Source organism: Catharus ustulatus, chromosome 7 (genome assembly GCF_009819885.2).
Source record: "Catharus ustulatus isolate bCatUst1 chromosome 7, bCatUst1.pri.v2, whole genome shotgun sequence".
NCBI lineage: Eukaryota > Metazoa > Chordata > Aves > Passeriformes > Turdidae > Catharus > Catharus ustulatus.
Window position 1 is genome coordinate 11,353,681 of NC_046227.1, and position 25,939 is coordinate 11,379,619.

The window sequence follows — 25,939 nt, forward strand, 5'->3', positions numbered from 1 at the left end:
GGTAGCTGGTTTCATTCTCAATCAGCTACATCTTAATAGCAGCGATAGTCTTGAATGTGATAGCCTCGAATGATTGATTCTACAGTGAGAGCCTGACCATACAATTTCGGTAAGAATGCAAGTATTTTTTCAGAACAGAGAGCTGCCACTTGGTATAAATTGTGGTGTGGGCGATTATTTTCTGTCTCCTTTCTCCTTGCAGTTCCAAAGACAGCGTGACTTCGTGTGTGCTATTCCAGAGTGCTGCGCTTCCACTGCTCTATTTTTAGCAGCAGAAAAATGAAAATGACTCACTGTTTCGTAAATGCTTTGAAATCCATTGAGCTGGGAGTTATATGTGTCTGATTTCACCATATATGGAGGTAGCTTTTGTCTAGTTCAGCAGAAAAACTTTAGGCCTTTTGGAGAGCAGCTCCAGCTGCAATGCTAGCATCCCGCAGTAAAGAGCTTCATGAAAGTTATTCGTTTATGTCAAGGGAATAGCAACACCCAATTTTCAGGAACAAGGTGTTACACAATGTTTACTTAAGATTATACAACGGGAAACATACAACTTTCACACAGCTGTACATTAGCCTCACTGTGAGCGAATAAATTCAGAGTGAGACATGAGCCATACCTGAGACAACGGCTGAACTCCTGCCAAACACGTGCCCACACTGACCTCAGGCCTATAACCCTCCCCGAAACACTCGCTAGTGCTTCCTAGCTCGCAGGGCCAGCACAGAGTCCTTCTGTCCGTGCCCACACCAGCAGCGGGACAAAAACACAGCCTCCAAAAGCTGAACTGGGGACCGCGCCGCGGCCGCGGCCTCCCCTCGCAGCGCTGCCGCCATGCCTGGCAGCGCCGGCCCCGCCGAGTGTCCGCGCCCTGGACAGGCACCGGGAAGCGCCTCAGACTCTGTCCCGCCTCCATCCAGGGGGAGCTGGGCCTTGTTAGTTCAGCCCCGAGTTCCGTCCCTAGGGGTACAGCCGGAAACAAAACCAAAACCACTATCGTGCTTTGCCTTTCCCCCGCCCCACGCTGGTACCGCCCCGTCTCCTTCCTGCTCCAAAGGCGAGACCCGGCTGCTGTAGAGAACCCCCCCGACGCGTCTGGGTGCGTTACACCTTTACCCCCTCCTTTACCCCCTCCTTTCCCCCTCCTTCCCCTCACACTTCCCTTCCAGCCTGCGCTTTCAGCATCGGGTCCCCGTCCCTGCTCAGGGCCCAGAGCCGTCTGCAGAGCCCTGCAGGAGCTCGGCCTGGGCTCGTGCCCGTAACCGAAACCAAATGGGATCTGAAATGACGTAGTTAGAAAGATGACTGGCAAGCTGTATAAACCACATTTAGATGTTGGGGATTTTTTTGTTTGGTTTTGTTTTTTGGGGTTTTTTGGGGTGGGTTCTGTTTGTTTTTTAATTGGGAGGACTGGGATGTTGAAACAAATTAGCGTGGTCTTACTAGTTCACATCGGGAGAAAACTGTTCAAGCGTAGTAAGGGAATGCGATGGGTCCCTCGGAAATTCCCTGTTTTTCCTCAGTACATTGCACAACTCCTGTTAGAGGGCGTGGGACAGTGAGGAAATAGGGACATTTGAAAGCTGTGAAGCCCGCTTTGCAAGTTTGAAAAATGCCGGATGGCCCTGGCTCCAGGTGCGGTCCTTCCACCGCCGCCAGCTCTTCAAACAGTGCGGAGCGGAGGAAGCACAGAGCGCAGCCAGTGCCGCCCGCAGCCAGGTCATCTTCTGTGCCCTCCTTCCCATCTTCTGTGCCCTCCTTCCCATCTTCTGTGCCCTCCTTCCCATCTTCTCTTCCCTCCTTCTCATCTTCTCTTCCCTCTTTCCCATCTTCTGTGCCCTCCTTCCCATCTTCTCTTCCCTCTTTCCCATCTTTTCTTCCCTCCTTCCCATCTTCTGTTCTCTTCCGCACGAGTTTGTCTTGTGAAAGAAAGATAACAGATAACTTCCCAAATCAGAACGACACCCATGGTGTCATATCCTGGTTTTGTTGCTGCAAAGATGACTGTGAAAGGTTCAAGGTACAAAGGGCCAGCATGGAGTTAACTGGAGCCTTGTGCGGCTTTGTGTGATATTTTAGTATGTTATTTCCTGTTCCTCTTCAAGGATGTTTAAAAAAAAAAAAAGGCAAGCACCTAATTGGACATATGCATGAACACGAAAATTACAAAGGTAGCTTTATCTCTGATTGACTATGAACTTTTTTCTTTTGTCTTAGAAGATAAGCTCATTTTTCTCTCCCCTTTGTAGAGAATTTACATTCAATAAGTCATTTTGTTGCAGAGCCCAGATAATCAAAAGCTAGGCTGCAGGGTTTATGTTGTGAATGCTTTTTCTCTTTAATTTTGAAGCTATGATAACTGTATCTGTGATATTTGGAAAAGTGGTTATCAGATGGGAGAGTGGAGTATGATGCCCTTTTTCTCTTGTGGACCTGGCTAAGATGTACACACACAGAATGTATCAGGCTTGCCCCAGTCCTGTGATATTCCTGCTATCAAAATATGGGCACACGGTTTTGGGATGCAAAGTTACAAATTGTTTTAGTTTACACTAACAAATTACTTCCCATTGCTCTAAATCATTCTCCACGCAGTACCCAATGAATGTATGTGCACAGCTGGTTTTCCTTTTGTTTAGAGCATCATTCCTGCTTCACTGCTTCCTGCTCTCTGCAGTCATACAGAAAAATGATCCTTGGTCATTTTCTTTGGTTTTCCCACTCCCATTAAATTAGGATGTAGCCCCCCCACAGCAATTTGTGATCTCAATATTTGTCAATAGAGAATGACTTGATGTAATCACTGGAAAATCCTGAATGGAAACCAGTGTGTGTCCTGGGTCTGGATCAGTGATTTGGCAATGGTCAAATGCCTGTTTCACAGTGTTCTTGTGAACAGACTTGCATACAGGCAAGATAATTTCAGTACTGATAGTATAATATTTTTTTTATAATGAGCATGTGATGTACCATGTATAAAGGTAATTCACAGAAGAAGATGATTCATGTGTGTGTTTTAAAGGCAGATTATTTTTAAGTCACATATAAATAGTAAATTTGCATGCCTGAAATTCCAACTCGGTAGGAAATTCCTCCCTAACATACACCCCCCCTCTATTTTGTAACTAGTTTTAGCAGATTAGATAAAAATCAACTGGAGTAGTTAAAAAGTTTTTCTGGTATTTCCAAAAATGACCAAAAGTTGTTAAATTCCTGTTTCATTTAGAGTTAAACTATGACTTCAAGTTCTTGTGAGAGTCCCATCTGAATGTACTTGGGAGATACTTTCATATGAAGGTGTTTTGTGCTTCCCCTTTCTTGACTGTATTATGTCATGAAAACAGTGTCATTTTATAGAATTCTCACAAGTGTTTGATGCTAGATTGAAAATCAGTTAGCAATAAATATGCTTTTTTTTCTGATAGAAAACTTTCCAAAACACATTACAGTACATGAGAGGTTCCTCTGTTTTAGATTAATTTATCTGACCTGCTTAATTATAGACACAATATGTGATATTTTTGATTGTAACTTACAAAATGTGTAACAAAAGGTGAAAATGCTGTAAAAAAATCTTACTCAGATGCTAGAATTTTTTGGTATATTAGGGTTTGAGGTTCAATTGGCATTTGCTTACCAGTATGGTTTCAATAACACTCTGCAGTATAGTGATCAAACTCTTTGGAAGGACTAAGATTTGTCTTTAGGTTTGCTCATCTGCCTTTTCTCCATGTATGTAATGGAAGTCAGAGGAGGTTAGATAGAATTTCCATAGTTGGTGGCAGGGGAAATTGAGCACAGCACCCTAATAATTTTGTTAATCACAAGCTGGGGGTTTTTCTAGGTTTGAATTTTTATTCCAGTTTTCAGTATGATAGTACATGAATGTTTAGTGATGAAAAAGGTGGTATGTGCTTTTATCTATACCTTCAGAATTAACCAGTTTGAATATTTGAGGTTGGAATATTTTCTTTGAGTGGCTTTTCAGTCTTTTTGAGCGTGGAGGGTGTGTGTGGAAAATCCTTTTAACCCCACGTTGGAATCATTTTAAATCGTGTTAATAATAAGAAAATCCACACACTCCTGAATTTATAGATAATTAGTGGTTTAAAAATTACATGTTCATATTGTTGCTCGGAAAAGGTCAGAGCTTTTGGAAATACTTAATTTACCACTCATCAGGAAGCTGATGACTTTTGTTTCACTTCCTATGGAATATACAGTCATGTTAAGGTAATTGACTCTAAAAAAACTCGCATGTCTTTCTGATTACTATGACTTCAAATACTTTTAGTTTTGTAATGAACAACTGGGAGAGTCCCTTGAATAAAGGAGGTCTCTGTCGTGTAGGCTGGAGTTATAGTTGAAGGTGAAACAGTTCAGATAGGAGAGCTAACTGTGAACTTGATCACTGATTTATTGCCCTTTTAATTCTCTCCCACAGCACTGTCCTTGTAAAAATGCACCTAGTTAAGAATGAACACAAGAGAAGTGCTGTGGTAGACACAGGCTTCATGTCATGTTGGTTTCCAGTTGAAAAACCAGTAAGCTGGCAATTTTAAAGGAGCAGCAACAAAGTGATGACCAGGTGCCAAGTGCCAGCTTTTCTTATTCATCAGATTCAAGAAGAATTGGATAAAGAAGAGGAAGAGATGATGGTTTTCCTGTGCCGAGACCTTGCTCCTGACTTGGCCACTGCTGACCTTAAAGAGATCTTGGTGGCTTTGAATGAGAGAGAGAAACTGACTCCTATTGGCTTGTCTGAGCTGTTGTACAGAGTTAAGAGGTTTGACTTGCTGAGGAGGATCCTGAACACTGAGAAAGCAACAGTGGAAGCTCACCTTGCCAGGAGTCTCAGACTTATCCCTGATTACAGGTAATATATCTATTTCAGATTTCAGAGCTACACTATCTTGTTCAAAATAAGTGGTTTGGTTTTTTCCTTTGTTTGGGGGAGAGAGGGCAGTATGGATGAGTTGTTTTTTTGTTTATGATTTTAATACTTCACAGGTTCAGAGAATATTTCTTGAAGGTAGAAGAAAAGCAGAAAAGGACATTGTATCTAGAGTTACAGTTAAAAGAGTATATCAAGTTCAGTCCCTGAATTAAACTACAGTAGTTTCTTACTAGTCATGGCATTAGAAGCATCTGTATTTAAGGAGTCCGTGTTTTTGTGAATGAAACCAGTGATGTTTGTAGAGTTCTACATTAGCATTAAAGGAATACCATTGTTTAGAGATATTTTCTGCTTTGCTTTGGGCACATAGCCATGTGGTACAGCTTTTCTCAAGGGACCTCTCTCTTACTCGTTTTACTCTATTAGATTTGAGAGACTTAAATTCAGAAATTCCAGTTATTTTCTTTGAGAGACTTCAGAAAGAAATCTATGTACTCATAAGCAAGATTTTCCTGTATTAATTTCTCACTAAAATAAAAACCCTCTAACTAATAGGTAAAAAAGTTAGGGTGTGTTCTGTTGTCTCATTCTCTCACTTCATCTCTATTAAACATTAAGGAAACTTCTGTTTTGCTAACAGTGGCTATTACAGTGGCTGTCAGTCTGAAAAACACAGGTGCTGATTAGCAAGAGTAGGTATTTTATAATTGGATCTTGAAACAGGGTAGGTTTTTTACCTGTTTATTATAGAAATGGTAGATTAAGAGTAGAACATGGAAAGAAGTTGAGTAGTTGGGAAGGGGAGGAATCTTGCTACAAGCTAATTCTTTAGAAATATCTCAACTTTATTTCAGGGTACTGATGGTAGAGATAAATGAAAATCTGGAAAAAGAAGAAGTGGGTTCTCTTGGTTTTCTACTCAGAGATTATGCACCTCGTATGAAAATGGCAAAAGATAAGGTATGTTTTCCTGCTGGCATTCTCCTCTGGAGCCAAGAGACATTTAAGTAAAAAACTAAGTAGCTAAACAGCAAAGGAAAGGAGACAGTACTGCAAGAAGTATTAAGGCAGGAGTACACAAACATCGGGAAACAGACAAAGGGTTGTGGCTTCTATTCCATTATGTGGATTTTTAATTCAAGGAAAGAAGCATGGAAAATAGTGAAAAAGTAAGAAGGAACAGTGCTTGTTGTAGTGTATGGTGGTTGGATGAACTCCATGGGCAGAAGGCATTTACAGAAGTCTTTCTTCAGTATTTCAGACTTGAAGGTTCATGTAAGAATTATCTCAAACTGATAATCATTTGAACCGTATCTTGAATTACAAGGTCACTTTTTGTTTGTGCTCTGCTTCACTTACAGAAGAACAGATATATTGTAATTACATCTTTATACTTTTGCATTCTGAATATTTGTATTAATACAAATTGTATTGTACAAATTTTGCATTCTGGGAAAGCAGAAATTCAGTAGAGAGGATTCAGAAACCTTGACCATTGTGCAGAGAAGACTGAAGATTTCTCAAAGGTTTTCTTGCCTCTTGCTTTGTGGCATGTGAGGTGACATTCCCAGTGGCTGCCGTTGTAGCAAAAACAAAATGCAAAACTGTTTCCTCAGAAATTTAAGACTGATTTTTAAGAATGTTGCTTTGTAGCTTCTACTACTCCTGTGATAATATCAAGGATTCATGTGTCTCTCAGATAATTTTCTTAGAAGGTGTAATGTCTGTAATTGTTTATTCAGCCTTTATGACCTCTCCATGGTTATTTTCTGTGTTGCTTTGTTACTGCTGGTAGAGAAAAAATTACTGATGTGTTTGGGTTTATGTTGCTGTTCTAGAGTTTTCTAGCTCTTATAATTGACCTGGAGAAGCTAAATTTGGTGGCTCCTAATCAACTGGATTTGATAGAAAACTGTTTTCGAAGTATTCACAGGATAGACTTGATTAAGAAGATTCAGAAGTACAAACACGAAGGTAAAATGCTCTTTTTGCACTGGTTAATCTTGATAGCAACAATCAGATGTGCTGAAGATAAAACTGTGACTTACAAATACGGGCATTTGCATTCTTCATAGATTTAGGTTTTTAAAACAGTTGAAATATCATGGTGTATGTGTGTTTCTGTTAAATTTGCAGCTTCAGTGTCCTCTGTTCATTCTCAGCCAGTATATGTAAATGCTCATCAGGCCTCTCTCCCTAATCTCAGTCTGATTGATCCTCCTTATTACTCAGGGGTAAGTATACAAGAAGTGAAACAAATCCTTTATTTCTAAATATTGCCGGACTTTAAAAGGAGATCCATCTTTCAGAGCCTGAGGAATGAGAGATGGCTAGTGACTAAAATATTGCTTGGTTTATTTCTGTTATTCCTGTTATTTGCTGAGTTTAGGGTCTGATTTAAATCTTCTGACTGAGAAATATGCCCTTTAAAGGAGTTCTGCGATTTTTTTCCTGTTAGTTGAACATATAAAATCTGTACCTTTAAAGTTTTTTTGTACTATACTGTGGAGTGAAAAGTTTTGCTTTGACTGTTCTTTGCAAAATATATTCTTCTTTGTACCTCTGGACCTTTCAGGGAAAGGAGCTTTTAATTTTTGAAGCTGAAAATTATAGCTTCTTTAAGAAGGGATTTTCAGGGGATGTTTTTTGTGGTTTGTTTAAAACTCAGTTTAAGAAAATATCTCAGTATCTAAAAAGTCAGCTCTGGGTAGGTTTTTTAATCTGTTACGTTGTAATTCTATTGAGCTGATAGAAATTAATCTAAAATATCCTTTTATCAAGGAAGAAATACTACTGTGTTTTATTTTGGAACACATTTATTAATTCTTGAAGGAGAATAGGAAAATGATGCCTTTTTCCTAATTTCAGATTCAGAATGAGAACACAGAAAAATTACAAAATGGATCAAATCTTTCTCTGGGTAAGAGCATTTTATCTAGGTTTTGATAATCTAAAAGAGCCAAATGATGAATTTCATTACTATCAAACATTACATTGTTTGATAGTTGTGTTCATGGCTAATCCTGTTAATAACATCAGGAGCAGAGAGTATTTGATACCTCTCAGAACTAAGCCTGGCCTTACTGTTTGGCCTTGTATTTGCTTTGCTTGTGCTGCCACATCTTAAAACATTCTTAAAAATTGTAAGCTTCCACTGTCAAAACTTCTTAACAGAATAAATACTTTATTGGTAAAACCATGGATAAGATTGACAAGCCAGCTCTGGAGGGTACTGGTGTAGTGCAGTTCTGCCCATTAACTCTGGAGTAGGAAGTTTTTGTGTCAGTTCAGGAGTGAACTCCCACCAGGAAGCCAGGCAGTTGTGCACTGAATACCAGGTTCTTTCCATGTGTATTGTGTTTTCTCTGGAAACCCCAAATACCTCTCAAATATGGTGATTTTTTAAAATTAGTTGGCTGAATTCTTTCAGTGTAGAAGAGATTCTTTGTTTCTTCTAATCCCAAGCAATGTAGAATGAAATCCAGATAACATTTTAGAGGTGAATAATTTAGGGATTTTTAAGCTTCAGTAGCATACATAGAAACTATAAGGTCCCAATGGGTGAGAACTTTGCTGAAGTAGGTACAGTCTTCCTTATAACTGATTTGGTGACAAAAACATACCACTGGTGCTTACATACTGAGATTACTTCTGTGTGTTTTAACTGCAGCAGAACCAGTTCACATGTCCATTCAGGAGTCAGGAACAGTGCCACATAAGGTATGTGCTTGTGTATATGTATGCATGTAAATAAATATATCCTCTGGGGGTATTTACCTTAGTTTTCTTTGTGTTTCATTTTGAGGTTTTCTTGAGTGTGCAGACAAAACAATGGGTACATCCTCAGCCATAAACAAGTTCTGTGGATTGTTTTTGCAGAATATGTTTTAAATATAAAATATTTGCTGCTACTCTGGAAGCAGCAGTGTGCAAAATGTATGTACATATGATGTGCACACAGAACTTGTACAGCTATTAGAGGAGGCCAAGTTAAAACCTGTGGAAGTTCAGGCTTCTTGCCACATGCATTAGGAATCACAGAGCTTCTTTGCATGCAGTAAATTTTGTTCTTGATTCCCTCTTCATCCCTTGCTTTCCAGGCAGAAGACAGATCTACTCTGGGTATTAATGATAAGAATGGCTGACTGCAATTTTCACTAATTCTCTTGTAGGTCAGCAACTAACCTGTAGCAAATTGATTTGCTTCAATCAATTCTCTTGAGAGGGGAGAGGAATTGTGATAGAGTCATTATGGATTATTTAGGAATAAGGACGTTGTTCCACTAAATAAGGAAATAAATTTTCTGATGAGCAGTGCTTGCTTGCACACCTGAAGAACACAAAAGTTCTCTACATTTGTTGTGTTGGCAGTATGAAGCTTGTACAGTTTTAGTCTTTGTTTAAGAATCTTTATGGTAGTGGGATTGCATAGCACAAGGACACAAAATCTAAGCCTGTACTAGAAATAGAGGAAAAGAATCATTAGTCCTTTTCTCCTGATTTTTTGTTGTATAGATAAGACACATTACAACCCAGTAGACAGATTTCTGCTAGCTCCTTGATGGAGATCAACAGAATGTTATTTAATAGATCTGACATAAAATTTGAGAAAATAGTATGGTCTAAAAGTTGAGAAAGTGATGTGTTAACTTTGTAATTGTCCTTTCACATTTCTCAGATGTCTGATGATTCCTACAGAATGCAAAGTCAGCCTTTAGGAATATGCCTGATAATAGATTGTATTGGCAATGACACTGGTAAGTCTCTGGAATTTGAAGTCCCTTAACTTGTTAATCTTGGATAATTAGAATAATTTAATATAAAAGATATAATGCACATTTACCAGCAGATAAGGATAGTGTTGTCCCAGTCATTTAATCTACCAATTCTAGTAAGACTTCTAAAGCAAAGAGTTGGAAGGGCCGACATCAGATTAAAGCAAACTGTCCTAATTATTGGAGACAACATTTGGGTTTTTTTGGTCCAGAATCTTGGAATGAAAGAACTTGGATGAGGATAGACTGAATTTTGGGAGGGACAAAAATAATGTTCAGCAACCAATAGAAAAATTAGGCTTACAGCAGTTATAGAGCAGGTTATTGGCAGAGATGGTAGTGTTTCCCAGCAATTAACAATACTAAAACCAAAGCTGTTGGGGATTTGAAGTGCAGTCATATTGGACACCAGAGATTTTTAATAGCCATGAGGTCCTTTATTAGGTCCTTTATTAATAATGCACCTGGGCTTCTGTCCTATCTTGCAATGTTTAGCCGAAAATGTCACAACAGTGAAACTGAAAGTGTCACCACAGCTGTCAGTGTAGTCACTGCCATGGTTGAAATGTGGGGGTTTCCTGATTGCCTTTGTGGAATCCTAGAATTAGGTCTTTGCACAGTCAAAAACACCCCTCACTCTCTAAATCACTGTAACACGTGAGGCTAAAAATAAAAATGAAAAATGAACAGAGAATTTGCAGTCAGTTCTGTAATAGGCTGGGAAATGTAGGGGAAGGAGAGGCTTTCTGGGCATGTCTTTTGTTTTCTCAAACATAATGGTCCAGCAGGTGAACTAACTTAGAATTGCTGATGTAGTTAAAGGGCAGCAGTTGTGCTCACACACAGAAAGTCTGTATCTCAGATGTTTAAAGTCACCAGTGTATTGTCAGCATTTAACATGATAAAAGGCAAGACTTGCACTGAAATACATTATGGTGCTAGTGGGATTCAGAGGAGACAGGGCGTATAGCATTGCTTAAAGGAGTTTGCTAGAAAGGCAGAGTAGTTGTGCTACACTATTCTGAAGTCTGAGTACAATGAAGAAAAAGAAGAGGGCAGGGAAAAGATTAGAAATTGTATCTGTGGCATCCATTAGAATCTGTAGCTGTCCCAAGATTTAATCTTAGGAAGGTGAACCAGTAATAGATACTGTAGGATCAAGAATTACAACACTTTATAATGCCCAGTGTAAACAGCATGAATTTATCAAATGCTGATAAAATTCAAACTGAAATGCACCTTGGTGTTTTGTAAATAGCTACTTTTGATTTTCCCATTTGGAAATCAGTCCTAATCCTTACGTTGTAAACAATGAGGGGAGAAAAAGCTAGTATTTTGTGTAGAATGGGATACTGAAAAGTCAGTGGAGGTTTGTTGGGAAGTGGCTAGTGTTGAAGAAATAGGTAGTTTCTGATCTTAGGCTGCAGCATGTAATGCTGTGGTGTGTCTTTCCTTAAAGTATCCAAGGCTTACCATGTATAATTTGTGATTAATTGTTAACTAAGGTGTTAGCTCTAAGTTTTTGAGTTGGTTTTTTTAAACTGTGACAGCTAGTGTGTGTGGTGACTAAGGTGACACCAGGTTTTGTATTTGTGTGCGCATGTGCCTGTGCCAGTGAGATCAGGACATTACAGGAAAAGCATTTTCACTTCTGTAATTCTCATTTTGTACATGTACTGCTACCCCCTGACTGATGGAGGGCTTCATCGAGTGTGTGACTGCTAGACCACAGTGATCCTGAATAGTCTGAATTTTGAGAGCATGTTTTATTGCATAAAATAACAGAGCTTTATCTTTCTATTCTCAAATTTAAAACGTCTGGACAGTTTTTAAATTATTTTACAAAATTTAATAAAACCAGCAGAACTGGAATGAAACTGTAATTCTTTTTTATCACCTCACTATAGTGTAGAGTTTATATCTACCCTTTATTTTGCTGAGGAAAGTTATGAGTTCTGTTTCCTGTGTTCATTACGGGCTTTTTGGGGAAGACATTGTGGTAGTACAGCTGCTTTGTTGCCATTACCTCTGAAATAGCGCCTGCTAATTAGGGCTTGTTAAACTTTTGAAGTCAAAGACAGCTCTGTGTAAGCATTCCTATGTGTTTTACTAAACATGGCACTTGATAATTCATTTCCTACCAGAAGCTGTGCATGGGCAATGTATATGTACCTTATACTAAAGACACAATGCTACAGCTGTAAGTCATAGTAGTAGCTTGTGGTTCTCTGAACATGTAATACCTGTGGGTTTAACCACCATCTGCTTTCAATCCCATATTAAGAAACATACAATAACACATTTTCCTGCAGCACAGGTTAACACAAATACAGTAAGAGTTAAGTCTTGGAGTTTGGGTACCTACTTACCTAGGTAATTTCTAACTCGATAGAAAGAGTTCATTATTCAGCTTTCTTTTTTGCCTGAAAATGCCATTCTGTCCCAGTTAAGACTCCAGTGTCCATTTTTCACCTGGAGCTCATCACTTAAAATTTTAGGAAGCAAAAATGATTGTAGCAGGTTCATTTTTTACTGATGAAAGAGAACCTCTGTGTTTCTTATGTATTTCTGTATATCTATAATAAGCAGTCAGAGCAATTTTGACAAATTAAAATGTGAAACAGACTTCCTGTGCTGTCCAGATCACTCTTTATAATTTCAAGTATGTTGTTTCTTGCCTTATATTGTAAGTCTTAGGAACTTGGAATACTGGCTCTAAAGGAAAGCATATGGCTATGGAATGTGAAACAGGTAACAGTGTCTCTGCTGTCATGAAACATGTAACTCACAGGAAAGACAACATGCATATAGCACTAGAAGTATGTAATGTACCGAAGTCAACACCAAGTACTCCTAATTTTTCAATTATTGTGATGAAATAAACTACTTCTTTCAAGAACAAAACACTGTAAGTACTGTAATTCAGAATAGTTGAGATTGAGCCTTGGTGTGCCTTGATTTAATGACATCGTATTTCTTCCAGATGTGTTGGAAGAGACCTTCAAAGACTTAGGCTATGACGTTCATTGCCACAAATATTTAAATATTAACTCCATGAATCAAACATTGCTTGAAGTTGCAAGGTGGCAGAAGCACAGAAATTGTGACAGCTTCATTTGCATATTGGTCAGCCGTGGAAACTCTCAGAGCATCTTCTGTACAGACCACACCTTTTCTGGATTCCCTTTGGAACAAATAAAGAAATACTTTACAGCAGACTCATGTCCTGGACTCCTAGGAAAACCCAAGCTTTTTTTTATTCAGAGCTATGTTGTGCCAGAAAATGAGCAAGAATGTACCAGTCTTTTGGAAGTTGATGGGAAGGGTGAAAATACCAGTGCTGAAATCACTATCCCCCATGCAGCAGACATCTTTTGGAGTCATTGCAAGGTGGATGTGTCTACACTAGAACAATCACCAACTTCATCCTCGTATTATCTGCGTTGTCTGGCTGAACTACTCTGTAATCCTTATAAAAGGTAAATTAAAATAAATGGAAAGGAATAACCCTTTTTCTATGATAGCTTATTGTCATGGAGAATGAGAAACCTTAAATTTCATCCCATCTGGTAATGAAATGTGTTTTCTTGCAGTATCCTAGTCTAAAAGACAAGTATCCTCACACAATTGCATAGAAAGGTAGCCTAAACTAGGAGTGAAGTTTCTGATTTTGAAGAGTAAAATTAAAGTGTGTTATGGCATCGGGGTTTGCAGAGTGAGAAGGGAAGAACCTGTCCTGGGTAATGTATGTCAGTGCTTTAGACAGGATTGGAAATCTTCCTTCTCCAAGATAAACAGGCTGCTGTTAAATTGAGGATTGCCATGCACCATTAAGAAGAGTTGTGCTTGCAAATATAAACGGTCAGTACTAAGTTCAGGACAAAGGCAGTAGAGAGGGAAGGATTTTCTACTTTCTCTAAATGTAATTAAACCTTTGCTCACAGATCCAACTGATTGCCAATATGAAATCTTGAATTTAAACTGTCAGAAAACTTTTGTCTGCTTAAAGAGATCAAAAGGAATCTATGCAAAAGTCAGATGCATTTGGATATATAACTTGCCAACAAAGGTTTTATTTATACAGCTGGTCTACCAGGGAACTAACAACTGTTACTCAAGGTAGTTGCAGTGCTAACATTTAGTACTTTTTTCAAACCCTAATGCCTTGTCATGAAATCATAGATCATCATGTCAGCATAATTAATATCACAACAATGATTTGGATCATAAGAGAGTCTCAAAATGCATGTACAGCCTTAAATTTCAGAGGTCTTGCCTCTGCAGTAAAGACTGAAATTGCAAATTTTCTCCATGCTGAGTCTGAAGTTATCTTCTCTCCTATGAATTCTTAAATGGTGTCTTGCTTCATTCTCTAATGGAATGCTTTTGCTTTTGTTGCTGCAGGAAACTCTGTATATTGGCTATCCATATGGAACTGAACAAAAAAGTTTATGATTCGAATAAGACCGCTGACCCAAGCCAACAATACTCACTGCTGCTCCAGCACACACTGAGGAAGAAACTATTTTTTCACACTTAACTGCTCTTAAAAAGTACATATCTGAAACAGTTAACAAGAAGCATTTGCTATGATGCAAACAGTTTAATGCATACTTTATACATTGTTATTTCACATGTACCTTCCAAGCACAGGAATTGAAGCATTTTAGTGTGCTAAGACACTGGATTTTGTATTTTAATATATAGTCTCTGAAAGCTTAGATGAGAATGCTAGCTATTGTATAGCTGTGCTGCATATCTTGCTACTGAGTACAACAGGTAAACAGAGTGGAAAGACTGTTAACTGTATAGCTGTTGGGTTTTCCAAGAAAAAACAGAAGTGTTTTTATTGTTTCATGGGTGGTTTTTAACATTCCTCCTAGCAGTTAATACTTAAACAAATACAAGCCAGCCCAAACCACTGAAACACACAGATTACTTTCCCCTGCACCTAATAGTGGCAAATATCTCAGGAAAGCATTCCTACCCAGTAATGCCAGCTCTTTGCTAATAAATTCTGGCTTGCATGCCTCTAAAGACTGGCAAAACAGAAGGGAGAGAGAGATGGTCTTTTCAATAATCTGGATTCCATCTGTTTGCTTAATTAAAAATTGCATCATTAGAACTGTCCACAACACACAGGGGTTCTGTGTTAATAAATGAGACAGTCTGCTGTGCTTTGGGCCAAGTATGTTTTCTGCTGATGCAAAAATGAGTCTACATGTGACAGGACATTACAGTAATCAGCCACAAAGTTTAAAAATGTGAAATTTTTGGCAGATGACTTGTAGAAGCTGAAGCACCAGGCATAGTTGTAAAAAGATACTTTAAAATATTTGAACTTAAATGTAGTATGTAGCAGCCATGGGCCTTTAAAAGTGGATTTTGTTAAATACCCCACCTTCACTGCTTCTGCTTTGAAAAAGCAAAATACGCCTCTATTAATTCATTTTTTTCCCAAGTGCTCTTGTTCTTGTGAAAAAAGTGAAAATTGTCCTAAATACAAAATTTTTTCTCCAATGTAGCAGTTGCCTAATATGAAAACTTCAGTTAACCTTACTTATGTAACAGTATAACCTGGATGAGTTATATTGAAGTTTATTGTCACTGAACTTAGTGATATAAAATAGGTCACTTTAGTAAAGTAAATATTTAATTTTTACTCCTAGACAGGAAAAAAAGTCAAGGCCCTGGTGTGCCTTGCTTAGTATCTGGTTAAGTTTTTAATGGAAAAAGAGAATGATACAAAATGAGAGATGTGGAATCTTAGAAGTTACTTCCTGTGGTGGCTGGTAAATTAACTCAATGTTGAACAAAATGTTTCCTGTGGTTGTAGAAAGAAGATGTCATTTCAAGTTACATATATCTAAGTAATGTTAATAGATGTCATCTTCTTCAAGAGATTAACTTCACTTTCCCATTTCCCTTACTAGCTTTTGCATTTGACAAGCACTTCTGCTGCCAGAAGCAGGGAGAATGGAACCAAAAGGAGGCAGATGAGGAAAAGAAATGTGGAAATTTTAAGCAGGAGCAAGAAGGGGAATGGTAGGGAGCATCAAGAGAAGAACAAGTAGGGGAAAGATGATTTGGAGGAGAAATACAGTATCAATATTGGAAGGAGAAGAAAACAGGAAAAAGGAAGTAAATAATAGTGGCTATCCTTACAGCCTCTAATGATGTGGTGAGTTGGTTGATGTTTTGTGGATTGGTTGGTTGGGCAGTTTTGAGTGATGCTAAATGCAATTATTTATTTAAAATATGAGCAGTAGAATATATTCTGCTTTTACTTTTGTGACAAGTTTGGTTTGGGGGTTAAGAAGTATATATATCCTTTGCCTTACTGCAAGACACAGTAAGTAAAGTCCATGTCCCTTTTGATAAGAAATTACTCAGAAACACAGTTTTGAAAACTAGAGGCTCATGTAATTAATCCTTTCAGTGGAAAAGGAAGGAACTCTTCATGTACAGCTGCTTGGTTAGAAGTGGTTCTAACTCTCTGGGGAGTTGTGGGGACAGACATGTATTGTGCAGTTCATGGGTATCACCCATTGTTCATGGGTGTCAGATACTGATTTTTTATGCTGATCCTCAGTAGACCATAGCCATACACAATCTATAATCATACATCTAAGCAGTATTTATTGCCTTGACGTCTCTGGCTGATTTAAAGAATGTCTGTTTTTCAGCTTCTGTATTTGAAACAGTAAGACACTATAATGGGATGCATATTGAAATATATGGATACTGAATAAAATTTCTGTATGCAGTCAGACTGATTGTCCCTGTCTCCCTCTAGACTATAAAATAACTCTGAAATTCTTGGTCTGTTTATCCTGCACACTTATATAACTTGTTAAATTTGGCTGTGAAGTATACAGCTCTATAAAAATGAGCTGATTTAATAAAGGACAGCAAGCCTTACCATTTCAGCAGGTAGCTCGGCTGCTCTTCGTGTGTTGGACAACAACTTTTGACATGAGCAAGGAGACGCTTCCCATGCTGTCTCCATTGACCCGAGGTTGTGGGGGGATACAGGTGACCGCGGAGATGCTGAAGGCCCCGAGGAGCCTGCACTGAGCAGAGTCTGCTCACCTTCCTGCTCCTCCCTTTAGTGCAGCGGACATGCAGACCCACACACAAGTGGTACTGCAGCCCTCTCCCACAAGCACTGCTCTTCAAGGTTCCTTCCGGCGGGGAAACAACAATGAAAACAATGTGCCTAAACTGCTTGAGGCCTTTTTGCAATGTAGCCCGTTTTAAAATGGCTTGGCAGCAGAAGCGAGATGAATTACGGGTCACGTCTTGCCCTTCGTACCGGAGGCGCTGTCTGGAGCTTTTTCCCGGTCCCTAGCAGCGTTCACGGGGCCGGAGGCGGGCTCCAGCCGGGGTTTGCCCGGCGGGGCAGGGCGGTGCCGCCGCCCTCGGTGAAAGCCCTCGCTGTCGCTGCCCGCCGTGCCCCTTCCCGGCTCCTTCCCTCCTATCCACCTGATCTCACATTGCGCCCTGCTGCTGACGCCGCCCCCTCACCTCCTGCCTCTGGCGGGCACTCTGGGCGCGCCTCGCCCGCCCGCCCGCCCGCCCGCCCGCGCCAAACCGCAAAAGGGACCGCGAAGGGAGCTGCCGGGAAAGGGATCGGGACTGGAATTCCTGTAAGAGGTACCAGACGTGGGGCTGAAATGGAGAGGGAACAAAGGAAGGCTCCATGTCCCGAGCCTGGAGCCTAACTCCCGCTCGCTTTTTGTGTTTGCTCCCGGATTCCCGCGCGGCCTCCGGGATCCTCCTCCCACGTGGGGCTGCGCGCTGAGCCTCCGGCCTTTGCGGGCGCTCCGCGGCTTTGCAGTAAGTTTAAACCCTTGGGGCAGTGCTCCAGTCAGTAAAACTTTAAAGAGAAGGTAATTTTACAATCCTTGTCCTGCTTACGATTTTCCTGCTCTGAGGGGATATCTGAAGGCATACATCAGAGATGCGGATTTGTTACTTTTTTCTGTGTCGATGCCCTACTGGGTCCAGCTGTTGTGCGGGTGAGCCGCGCCACGCCTGGGCAACGAGCAGATCCTTCACTGATTGTGCTCCCTCGCCTAGAAACCTTTGCTTCCAGCAGCCAGAAGGCACTGAAGCCTTCTTACCTATTTAGCCTTCTACGGGCAGAATAGAACTGCCTAGGCTACATGGAAGAAGCTGATGTAGTGGAAGGCAGATTAAGAGCTTCAGTAGGAGCGAGTTGCTCGTGCAGAGCCTATTTTGACTGAGCATTGAGTGCTATTACATTTAACTGGCATTTATTTGTAAGAGGCTTATAAGGGTTTTTCTATGCCGAATGTCAAATACAACCTACAAATACAAGCAAGTTATAACTGGGAGTAGGTGGTTATTCCACAGCTTCAGCTTGTGTGTCAGCCTTGTAAGAGAGGAACACCTCTCTCCTATAGTCGGAGAACAAGAATCTCTTGGACTGCAGATCAAGGAATATGCATGAACCACTGTGCTGTCTCCATTCCTAGTTATAATAAGTTACTGCAGGGACTCTTCCCAGTTACAACAGAAAGAAGCAAAGATCTGAATGTGGAAGATGTTCAAAAGAAAAGGAAATTCAGACCTTGAGATCACCTAGTGCAGTTTTTTTACTGAGAACAGGGTTAACTTCCATTATAGACTGGCTTGTTCAGAGCTTCTGCCAAATCTGGTCTTTTTTGTAGTCTTGTGTTTAGAGAAGGAAGTAAATTTCAAATTTATTTAAAAACTTTACTTATTAAAAGGTAATTCAGGGCTTCCAAGCAGCCATTGGGTAAAATTTTAGCAGAATTGCTGTATTGAAGATTCAAGTGTAACTAGTGTTTGCTTTCTGCTTTCAGGCAGAAAGACTGTTGGTTTCAGCAACATGGAGAATGATGTCAGCTTTAAGTTCCGTCAGCAGCTTTTCCTTATTAGTGAAAATCTGGTGACTGAAGATGTAGCAGCTTTAAAATTTCTCTGTATTGACTTGCTCCACCTCAGTAAACTAGAAAGTGTGAAGTCAGCAGCAGACATCTTCAGGCTTCTTATGGCTCAAGAATATTTGAATGCAGAAGACACTTTCCTACTAGCTGAACTCTTATACAGAATTAAATGTCACTCCTTGCTCGAGAAACTTGGTTACACCAAGGAAAAAGTACAAGAACATCTGCATGAGAAGGGAAGAGTATCTCCATACAGGTAAGCTTGCAGCAGAATTCTCTTCCCTCCATTACTGCTATCTATGCCATACTGTTTTCCTTTCCATTTTTAAATTCTTAGGTTGCCTTTGGTTTTTATGCCATTTTCTGTTCTACTTTTATCTCACTGCATCTCTGTTACAGGCAGATGCTGTATGAATTGTCAGAGAACATCACCAGTGAGACATTGGAGGAAATTGTATTCCTTCTGCAAAACCATCTTCCAAACAGATGGATAATTCTTGTACGTGAGGAGTGAGCCAAACATGTGTATGGTGGGAAGGGAAGAAGGAAGGCGGGAAATAGGAGGAAAAGTGTGAGAAGTGTTTGGCAGAATAGAGCATAATATGCAACTAGGCTGGTTGTATTCATAGGGATAGCAAGAAGGAAGATGTTGACAGCAGGAGTAGAATTTGGTCCTTTGTGCCATGGTCAGTCACTGTCTAGCATCAGATTATAAAAAGGAGGCAAATCAAATCTTTGCCCTGCTTGAGCCACGTGCAAGGGAGATTCATGTCCATATGTCATTGTTACTATTTCACAGCAGTGAAGCCTTCTTGAAGCCACGAGTCACTAATATGGTTTGGGTGAATCTGTTTAAACAAGACCATACCAAATAAAAACACAACCAGTGGTTTTCCATAAAGCAACATTTCTGCTTTAATGGTGATGTAAAATTTAAAATTGTCGGTCCTCATTGGTAGGGAGCAAACCAGATAATAATGTGATTGTTTGAGACAGGGCTGAGAAGCAAGTTTTGATTCTAAAGAACAGTAATTGTACTTTACTTTCTCTTTTTGGCTGTCAGTCTGCTTTGGATTTGCTGATTTTATTGGAAAAGCAGGGGCTTTTAACTAAAGATGATGTAAAGATACTGGAGGACGTCTGTAAGCGTGTGTCACCTGGTCTCCTTGAGACAATAGACTGCTACAAAAAGGCAAAAGGTGAGAAATTCACAGTCTAGGAGTAGATTTGCTAAAATGCAGGAAGCACTAGATGGGTCTGGGCAACTGAACTTAAGGTTATATGTTTGTATTGCTGAAACAGGAATTAGAGTGGCATAAATCTGGCGTAACAATTCCTAGCTTGCATTGTTTCCTAACTGAATCCCTGAAATACAGGGATGTGCTGGAATATCTTAGGCCACACAGAGCAACCCAGCACATACAGAACAGGCTGGGAAACTGAAAATCTACTTATAGTTATATCCTACTTCTCTATTTCCCCATTAATAATACTGAGATGATGACGACTGTCCTGTAAAAGGCACTTTGTGATCTATGAATGTGCACTGCATAAAGGCAGTTGCCTGCTGATAGGCTGGCAAGACAAACTATGTGTGCATGTGTGATACACGGGCTATGAGCATACAGATGATTTCTGATTTTATATTTTTAAAAATTAAATTGATCAGTGATTCAGGAGGAAAAAAATAAAAATAAAAAATGGTAACTCCAGTAGTAAGAATTCAGATTCTTCTTAAATACAGGTAATTTCTAAGATGATTTCCAGATTAAAAATTCACTTGAATGTCTTGGATAGAATCTATCCTTGTACCTTGGGTATCTTTGTTTTGCAATATTGATACAAATAGAAGCCCTGCTTTTGTCACAAAAGTAAATATAATAAAAATAACCAGAAAATGTTCAGAATAGATCCATTGAACATACCATGCTATCTTGTATGGAGGAATTATCCCTTTCAGTGAAACAGTATTTCAAATACAAAAAGTGATGTATTGTAGCTAAACTCTTTTTTGCTGCATCCACAAATATTAGATTTATCTTCACAAATATTTGTGCTGGGGTTTTTTCTAGATAACAAGGCAGCCAATTTTACACAAGGCTTCCCTGAACTAAAACTGGAGCCACATGGAGAATTCAGCAATGTAGAAGATGAATCCAAGGTTTGAGACAATCTCTTAAGTCCTTTTTGAATACCTGGGGGTGTGAGGTTTTTATCCTCTCTCAAATGACATTTATCATGCAAGTACTTGTGAGATATCTGTGAGTCTCGTAAAGTTTCTTGACTTGACTGATAAATTGGAATGTTTCAAAGAGTGCTTTAATCTCGAAGGCCAGAAATTTAGCAATGTTTAAAGGTATGTTGTAGGCAAAATGGGCATAATACCTCTGAAGTTATTCACACATCAGTGCATGTGCTTATCTTCCCGATAAAGGCAAAACATTTTGCATTTGTCTAAGTTGTGCATTTTGAAGATGGCAGTAGAATGTGCAAGACACAGAGACAAATGGAGCTTCACAGTTCTCACTGTTTGATTCTGCCTTGGGACATTTTGAAAATAAGGGGTAGCATGCAAAGCCCTTGTTAGAAGGATTAAAAGGAGGCAAGAGTTTTTAGTGAGGTATTGCAGAAGTCTTGGTACATGAGAAAAGACCTCTTTATGAGATCTCTTCTTAGAGGCCTTTTGTGCACTCTTTAACCACAGCAGTGTAACCACTGAATTCTCCCTCTGGCCTTTTCTTTGCAATGGCCATGGATATGGAAGGAGCAAATTTCTTGAAGTTCTGTGCTGTAAAGTCTTTCCATCACCTGATGCTTGGAGTGTTGCAAAGCTATTGAAGGAACTTGGAGTGCTGCCTTCATTTTGTCCTACTAAAATGCACAAAAAGAGGTGTGTATTGCTCTTTAGTGAGCAGGAAGGGACTCCAGTGGATGGAGCTTTTTTTTTCAACCCAAGGTTGGACTTAAATACATGGTACTTGAAATTTTGGTACTTTTCAGCTTTAATTTTTTTTAACAGTGGGAGGTAATTTTAAAGCTTAACCAAAAAGTCCGTAATGTGGAAGGTTTATGCACTTCTGAGATTTCTGTTCTGCTTGCATCCTTTGCCAGTGGATCAGTACGAATCACATACTCCAGGTATTCATTACTGTTCTCAAAAACACACAATTCAGATGTCTAATGTGCTATAGTTTCACTGTGATCCCTCTGACATGAAGCTAAAATACTGTTTTGACATTGGAAAGAGTTGGGGTCTTCTGTCCCCATCACCAACTCAGATTGCAGAGTCCGGCTGCTGAATCCTGCCTTTTGCATATGAGAACCCAGATGCTAAACCCTTCTTCCACAGTTTGACAGGATGGTGATGGTGCTTGCAGTTTCACTGGCGTTTTTTCACATGAGGGGGCATCACTGCGTTCCAGATGCTCAAAAATAGCCCACAGTCTTGGGTGCCTCTAACTCCCAAATGCCAATTTTGAGACATGTTAAAGAAATAAGAGTATGTTGAATAAATTCATTGAAACTGTAAACTTTTTTCTTCTCCTTTCTACAGACTGTGACAAGCTACAAAATGGATGGGCCACACAGAGGATTTTGTCTCATAATTAATAATGTTGACTTCAATAATTGTCAGAGGAGGGGTTCTTGCAAAGATGCTGGTAAGTTACCGAAGTGAGATTTTTGGAGGATGAGTCTCTCTGTTTCTCCAGGTGAGTTGATTATGTAATATTGCCCTATATTTTATTGTCTATAGTTAGTTAATATTCTAAAAGAGTAAAACATTTGATACATGCTAAATTATGTCATTTGTGTATCCTGGGGGAGGAGAGGTTAAAGGATGAGTAACCACAGGGTTTTTCAGTTGTATTATTCTTGAATAATTTTAAGAATCACTTATCTTTTATCTGCAGCTATAGTAAAGAACTAAAACTAAACTAAATTAAACCATCATTCTACCTAATGTAATGCAAAAATCCATAATCAAGTAACTCTGTGCATACTTCTTACTTTGTTCTCTTTTCTCTATTTATCTCTTATGAATGGAACTCTTAATAGTCAAAACTGCAACTGGAAAATAATGTGAAGAAGGTTTTGAAAGGTCTTATCTGAAACTGGGGAAGAGCAGATTCTTTGGGCTTTCCAGTGTCATTTGTGTGCTCACTTACAATGACAATGCATGCTCTATTTTCTGAAGCCTGTCCAGAAAAATCCAGGAACTCTGTGTTTAAGCTGATGCCATCTTTTTTTATTCCAGTTAACATTTAGTCGGTACTAAAATGAGGATGAATCTGCAGAAGTGTCAGAGTGTAAGGTGTTTCCCCTGCCTAGATTAGCTTGCATGGTGACTTCATAAAATGTTTTTCTCTTGCCTCGAATTCTCCTTTTATCTTTCATTTATTTACAGCCCAACTGGAGAGAGTATTCATGTGGCTTGGTCTGGATGTGAAGACTTATACAAATCTGACATCTGGGGATATTATAAATCTTATGGAATTTTGGCAGCATGTGCAAGATCATAAAGACAGGAACTGTTTTATATGTTGTATTCTATCTCATGGAAGCTCAGGAGCAATCTACGGGACAGATCACAAACCTGTGTCAATCCGCATGCTTATGTCCCACTTCACTGCCAAACAATGTCCCCAGCTGGCAGCAAAACCCAAAGTCTTCTTTATCCAAGCATGCCAGGGTGACAATGTGCAGCGTCCTGTCTTCCTTGATACTGATGGATCAACTCCTGACTCATCTCCCATGCAAGAGAGAGATTCTTATTTTGAAAGTATTCCCGAAGAGGCTGATTTCCTCCTAGGCATGGCCACAGTTGACGGATGTGCCGCTTTCCGGCACATTGAGGAGGGTGCTTGGTATATTCAGTCCCTCTGCAGCAAGCTACAGTTGTTGGTACCAAGGTAATACTTGGCTTAGTGCTCTGATTACATTTTTCTTGTCCAACAGTAGTTCGTCTAGGAGCACCCACCCATGTTCTAAGGTGGATGGAATTAGTTCAAGTGATGATTTTGCACTGATAAATTTACATTAACTCTGTTAGTACCATACATGTAATCTGTAGAATGTGAAGTTTAATGTGAACAAACATCCAAAACCTCACATCTGTAATCTTTAAGACAGCACAGTGTATTGAGTGATAGGTAAAAATATTTTATTCCACTATTTTTAATTGGTTGAATTAAGCAAGACAGAGCAAGGAAAGATATTTTGTTTTTAATATTACTCAAATTAGGACAAAAGAGAAATTTGGGGGAAAGTATATGTTTTTTGTGTTTTAAATGCTCATTCTCTTCTGGCTGATCAGGGAGATGTTAAGTGGATTGCTATCTGCTCACTAATAACTAATTTTTTTTTTTCCTCTCTCCTTCTGGCTGTAGGGGTGAAGATATTTTGTCAATTCTCACACAAGTTAATGAAGATGTGGCCAGACGTGTTAGCCCTTCAGGGACAAAGAAGCAAATGCCCCAACCAGCATATACCTTAAGAAAAAAAATTATATTCCCAATACCTATGGAACCTCCTCCTTCAGAGCAACATCAAGGCTTTTAAAACACATCATTTTATCAACTGCATTAAATACAGTTTTAAGACGGATAGCCAAAACCCTGAGGATCTGTCAGCTTTAATGCAAGGTCTCATATTTTTTTTTGTCAAACAAACTGTGAAACTGGAGGAGACACAGTTAAAACAATCCATGTGCTAGCTATTTACGTCATCTATATATTCAGAGTTCAGTGTTGGAAGAACCACACTTCTATCATGTTAAACATTTTTGTATGTGCACAGGCAGCAGATACAAAAGGTTTTTCCTGGCAGCATGGCGATTGCATATCAGCTCTCATATTTAAACCAGGATTGTTAATATTCTGGTTTAGAGTCATCATGTTTTATTTTGCAGGCTAACAATTTTAGGTCCTGTTTCTAAATCCACTAGCTATATTGATAGAGAGAAAAAAGTGGGAATTAAGAGATAAAACCTGAAGTAGTTAGTGGAAAAAGATTTCTTCAATCTCTAATGAAAATTACTTTTAACTTAATAAAGAACCAGTTACCAACTTAAATCAGCAATTTCTTCGACAGTGCACGGAGATACCCTTTAATGGCTAACATAAACTTCATGTACAATGAAGTTTTCCAAAACTGAATGAAGCCAAAATGCTGTTTATTATTCCCTCTGTGAAACCTTGTGAATTGTTATTTCCCCATCACTTCTGGGAAAATTTAGGGTAGAAGATTTGCATGCTATGAAATTCAGCACTTAGATAAACTTTGTTAAGCATTACGTTTTTTAATTATCAATTGTTGGTTTAGAATCTTGAATGCTGCCAGTTTGAAGGTTCCCATAAACTAAGCTGCTAAGAATTTTCTGAGTTAACTTAATAATGCCATGTTTTTTGTTATGAACACTTATGTATGCCTGTGCCTTTCCTGTTTGTTACTGCATTAAATTCATACTTTTAAAGAGCTTGGTGAGATAAAAATTTTTGTATTGGTAAGGGTTTATCCTTGTTTCTGACTGATTCCTGCACTTTGTTGGGCTGCATGAATGAGGTTTTAACTGGTTCAGGGTTTAAGCTGAAGTGAAACTTGTTGTTATGTATGATTAGCAATACCTTAAGGTGAAGATAGGAAAGAATGCTGTCTAGTGCTATTGGGTGCAATTTCTAGCTTGCACTATTTTTAGGAGGGGAGTTTTGCATCATACAGAGCATTGAAATGCAGCCAGTTTTCCAGAACAGAATATGATAATGAAGTGGTCCCTTGTGTGACCCATTGCATTTTAAGTCTTCTGAGTTAGCATGGCTGCCACACTTGAAGAAGTCACATTTATGCCACGGATAAGAAAAATGTTCCATCCTTTAGCGGAATATATAACATTGGGATGGAATTGTGATGTTTCTGGCTTGCATTTACTGTTTGGACTTGATGCACTCATTTTGTATTTTTATCAGTATGGAGTAACCATTGACTCTGCTTTGTAAGATCTTGTTTTCATTTTTAGTTTGATAGACAAGGAATGCCATCATGCTCTCTTGCTTTCTCTGTAGAGACTTCTGCCTGGGTAATCTCCAGTGAAATCCTAGGTAGGTAAAGGCAGTCAGAAAAGTCTGAGCTTACTGAGCCTTGAGTTCCGTGGCAGGAGGGAGCCACACTTGAGAAGTGTGAAAGACTGGTAAAGTCTCCCTTGCTCATAAGAAGTTTGTTTAAACAAAGTTTACGCTACCCTGGTTAGTATGTTTCATTGTGCGTGTGGAGGGCTGTGTTTGTGTGTTGCACAGTCCGTGCAGTGGTGGTACTTGTCAGCAACAGTAACTGCAGCT

General features: G+C 39.3%; 2 protein-coding genes across 3 annotated transcripts; both read left to right on the forward strand.

Moving 5' to 3' along the window:
- The first annotated feature begins 842 nt into the window (after positions 1–842).
- On the forward strand, positions 843–16,444 carry CFLAR (CASP8 and FADD like apoptosis regulator). Of its 2 annotated transcripts, XM_033065142.2 has the most exons (11): positions 843–1,099; positions 4,445–4,876; positions 5,752–5,857; positions 6,736–6,871; positions 7,034–7,131; positions 7,766–7,817; positions 8,568–8,617; positions 9,576–9,654; positions 12,656–13,151; positions 14,077–14,225; positions 15,606–16,444. In XM_033065142.2, exons 2-10 carry the CDS (start codon positions 4,581–4,583, stop codon positions 14,210–14,212), a joined length of 1,449 nt encoding a protein of 482 aa, XP_032921033.1. In that variant the 5' UTR covers positions 843–1,099; positions 4,445–4,580; the 3' UTR covers positions 14,213–14,225; positions 15,606–16,444. The 2 variants fall into 2 exon arrangements, with proteins under 2 accessions (XP_032921033.1, XP_032921032.1); XM_033065141.1 differs by having other exon boundaries at positions 844–1,099; positions 14,077–16,444.
- Positions 16,445–17,262: 818 nt separating this feature from the next.
- Positions 17,263–25,082, forward strand: LOC116998781 (caspase-10-like). The gene is made up of 8 exons (XM_033064883.1): positions 17,263–17,328; positions 18,525–18,864; positions 19,008–19,107; positions 19,672–19,807; positions 20,681–20,769; positions 22,162–22,267; positions 23,014–23,518; positions 23,996–25,082. Exons 2-8 carry the CDS (start codon positions 18,551–18,553, stop codon positions 24,165–24,167), a joined length of 1,422 nt encoding a protein of 473 aa, XP_032920774.1. The 5' UTR covers positions 17,263–17,328; positions 18,525–18,550; the 3' UTR covers positions 24,168–25,082.
- The last annotated feature ends 857 nt before the right edge of the window (positions 25,083–25,939 follow it).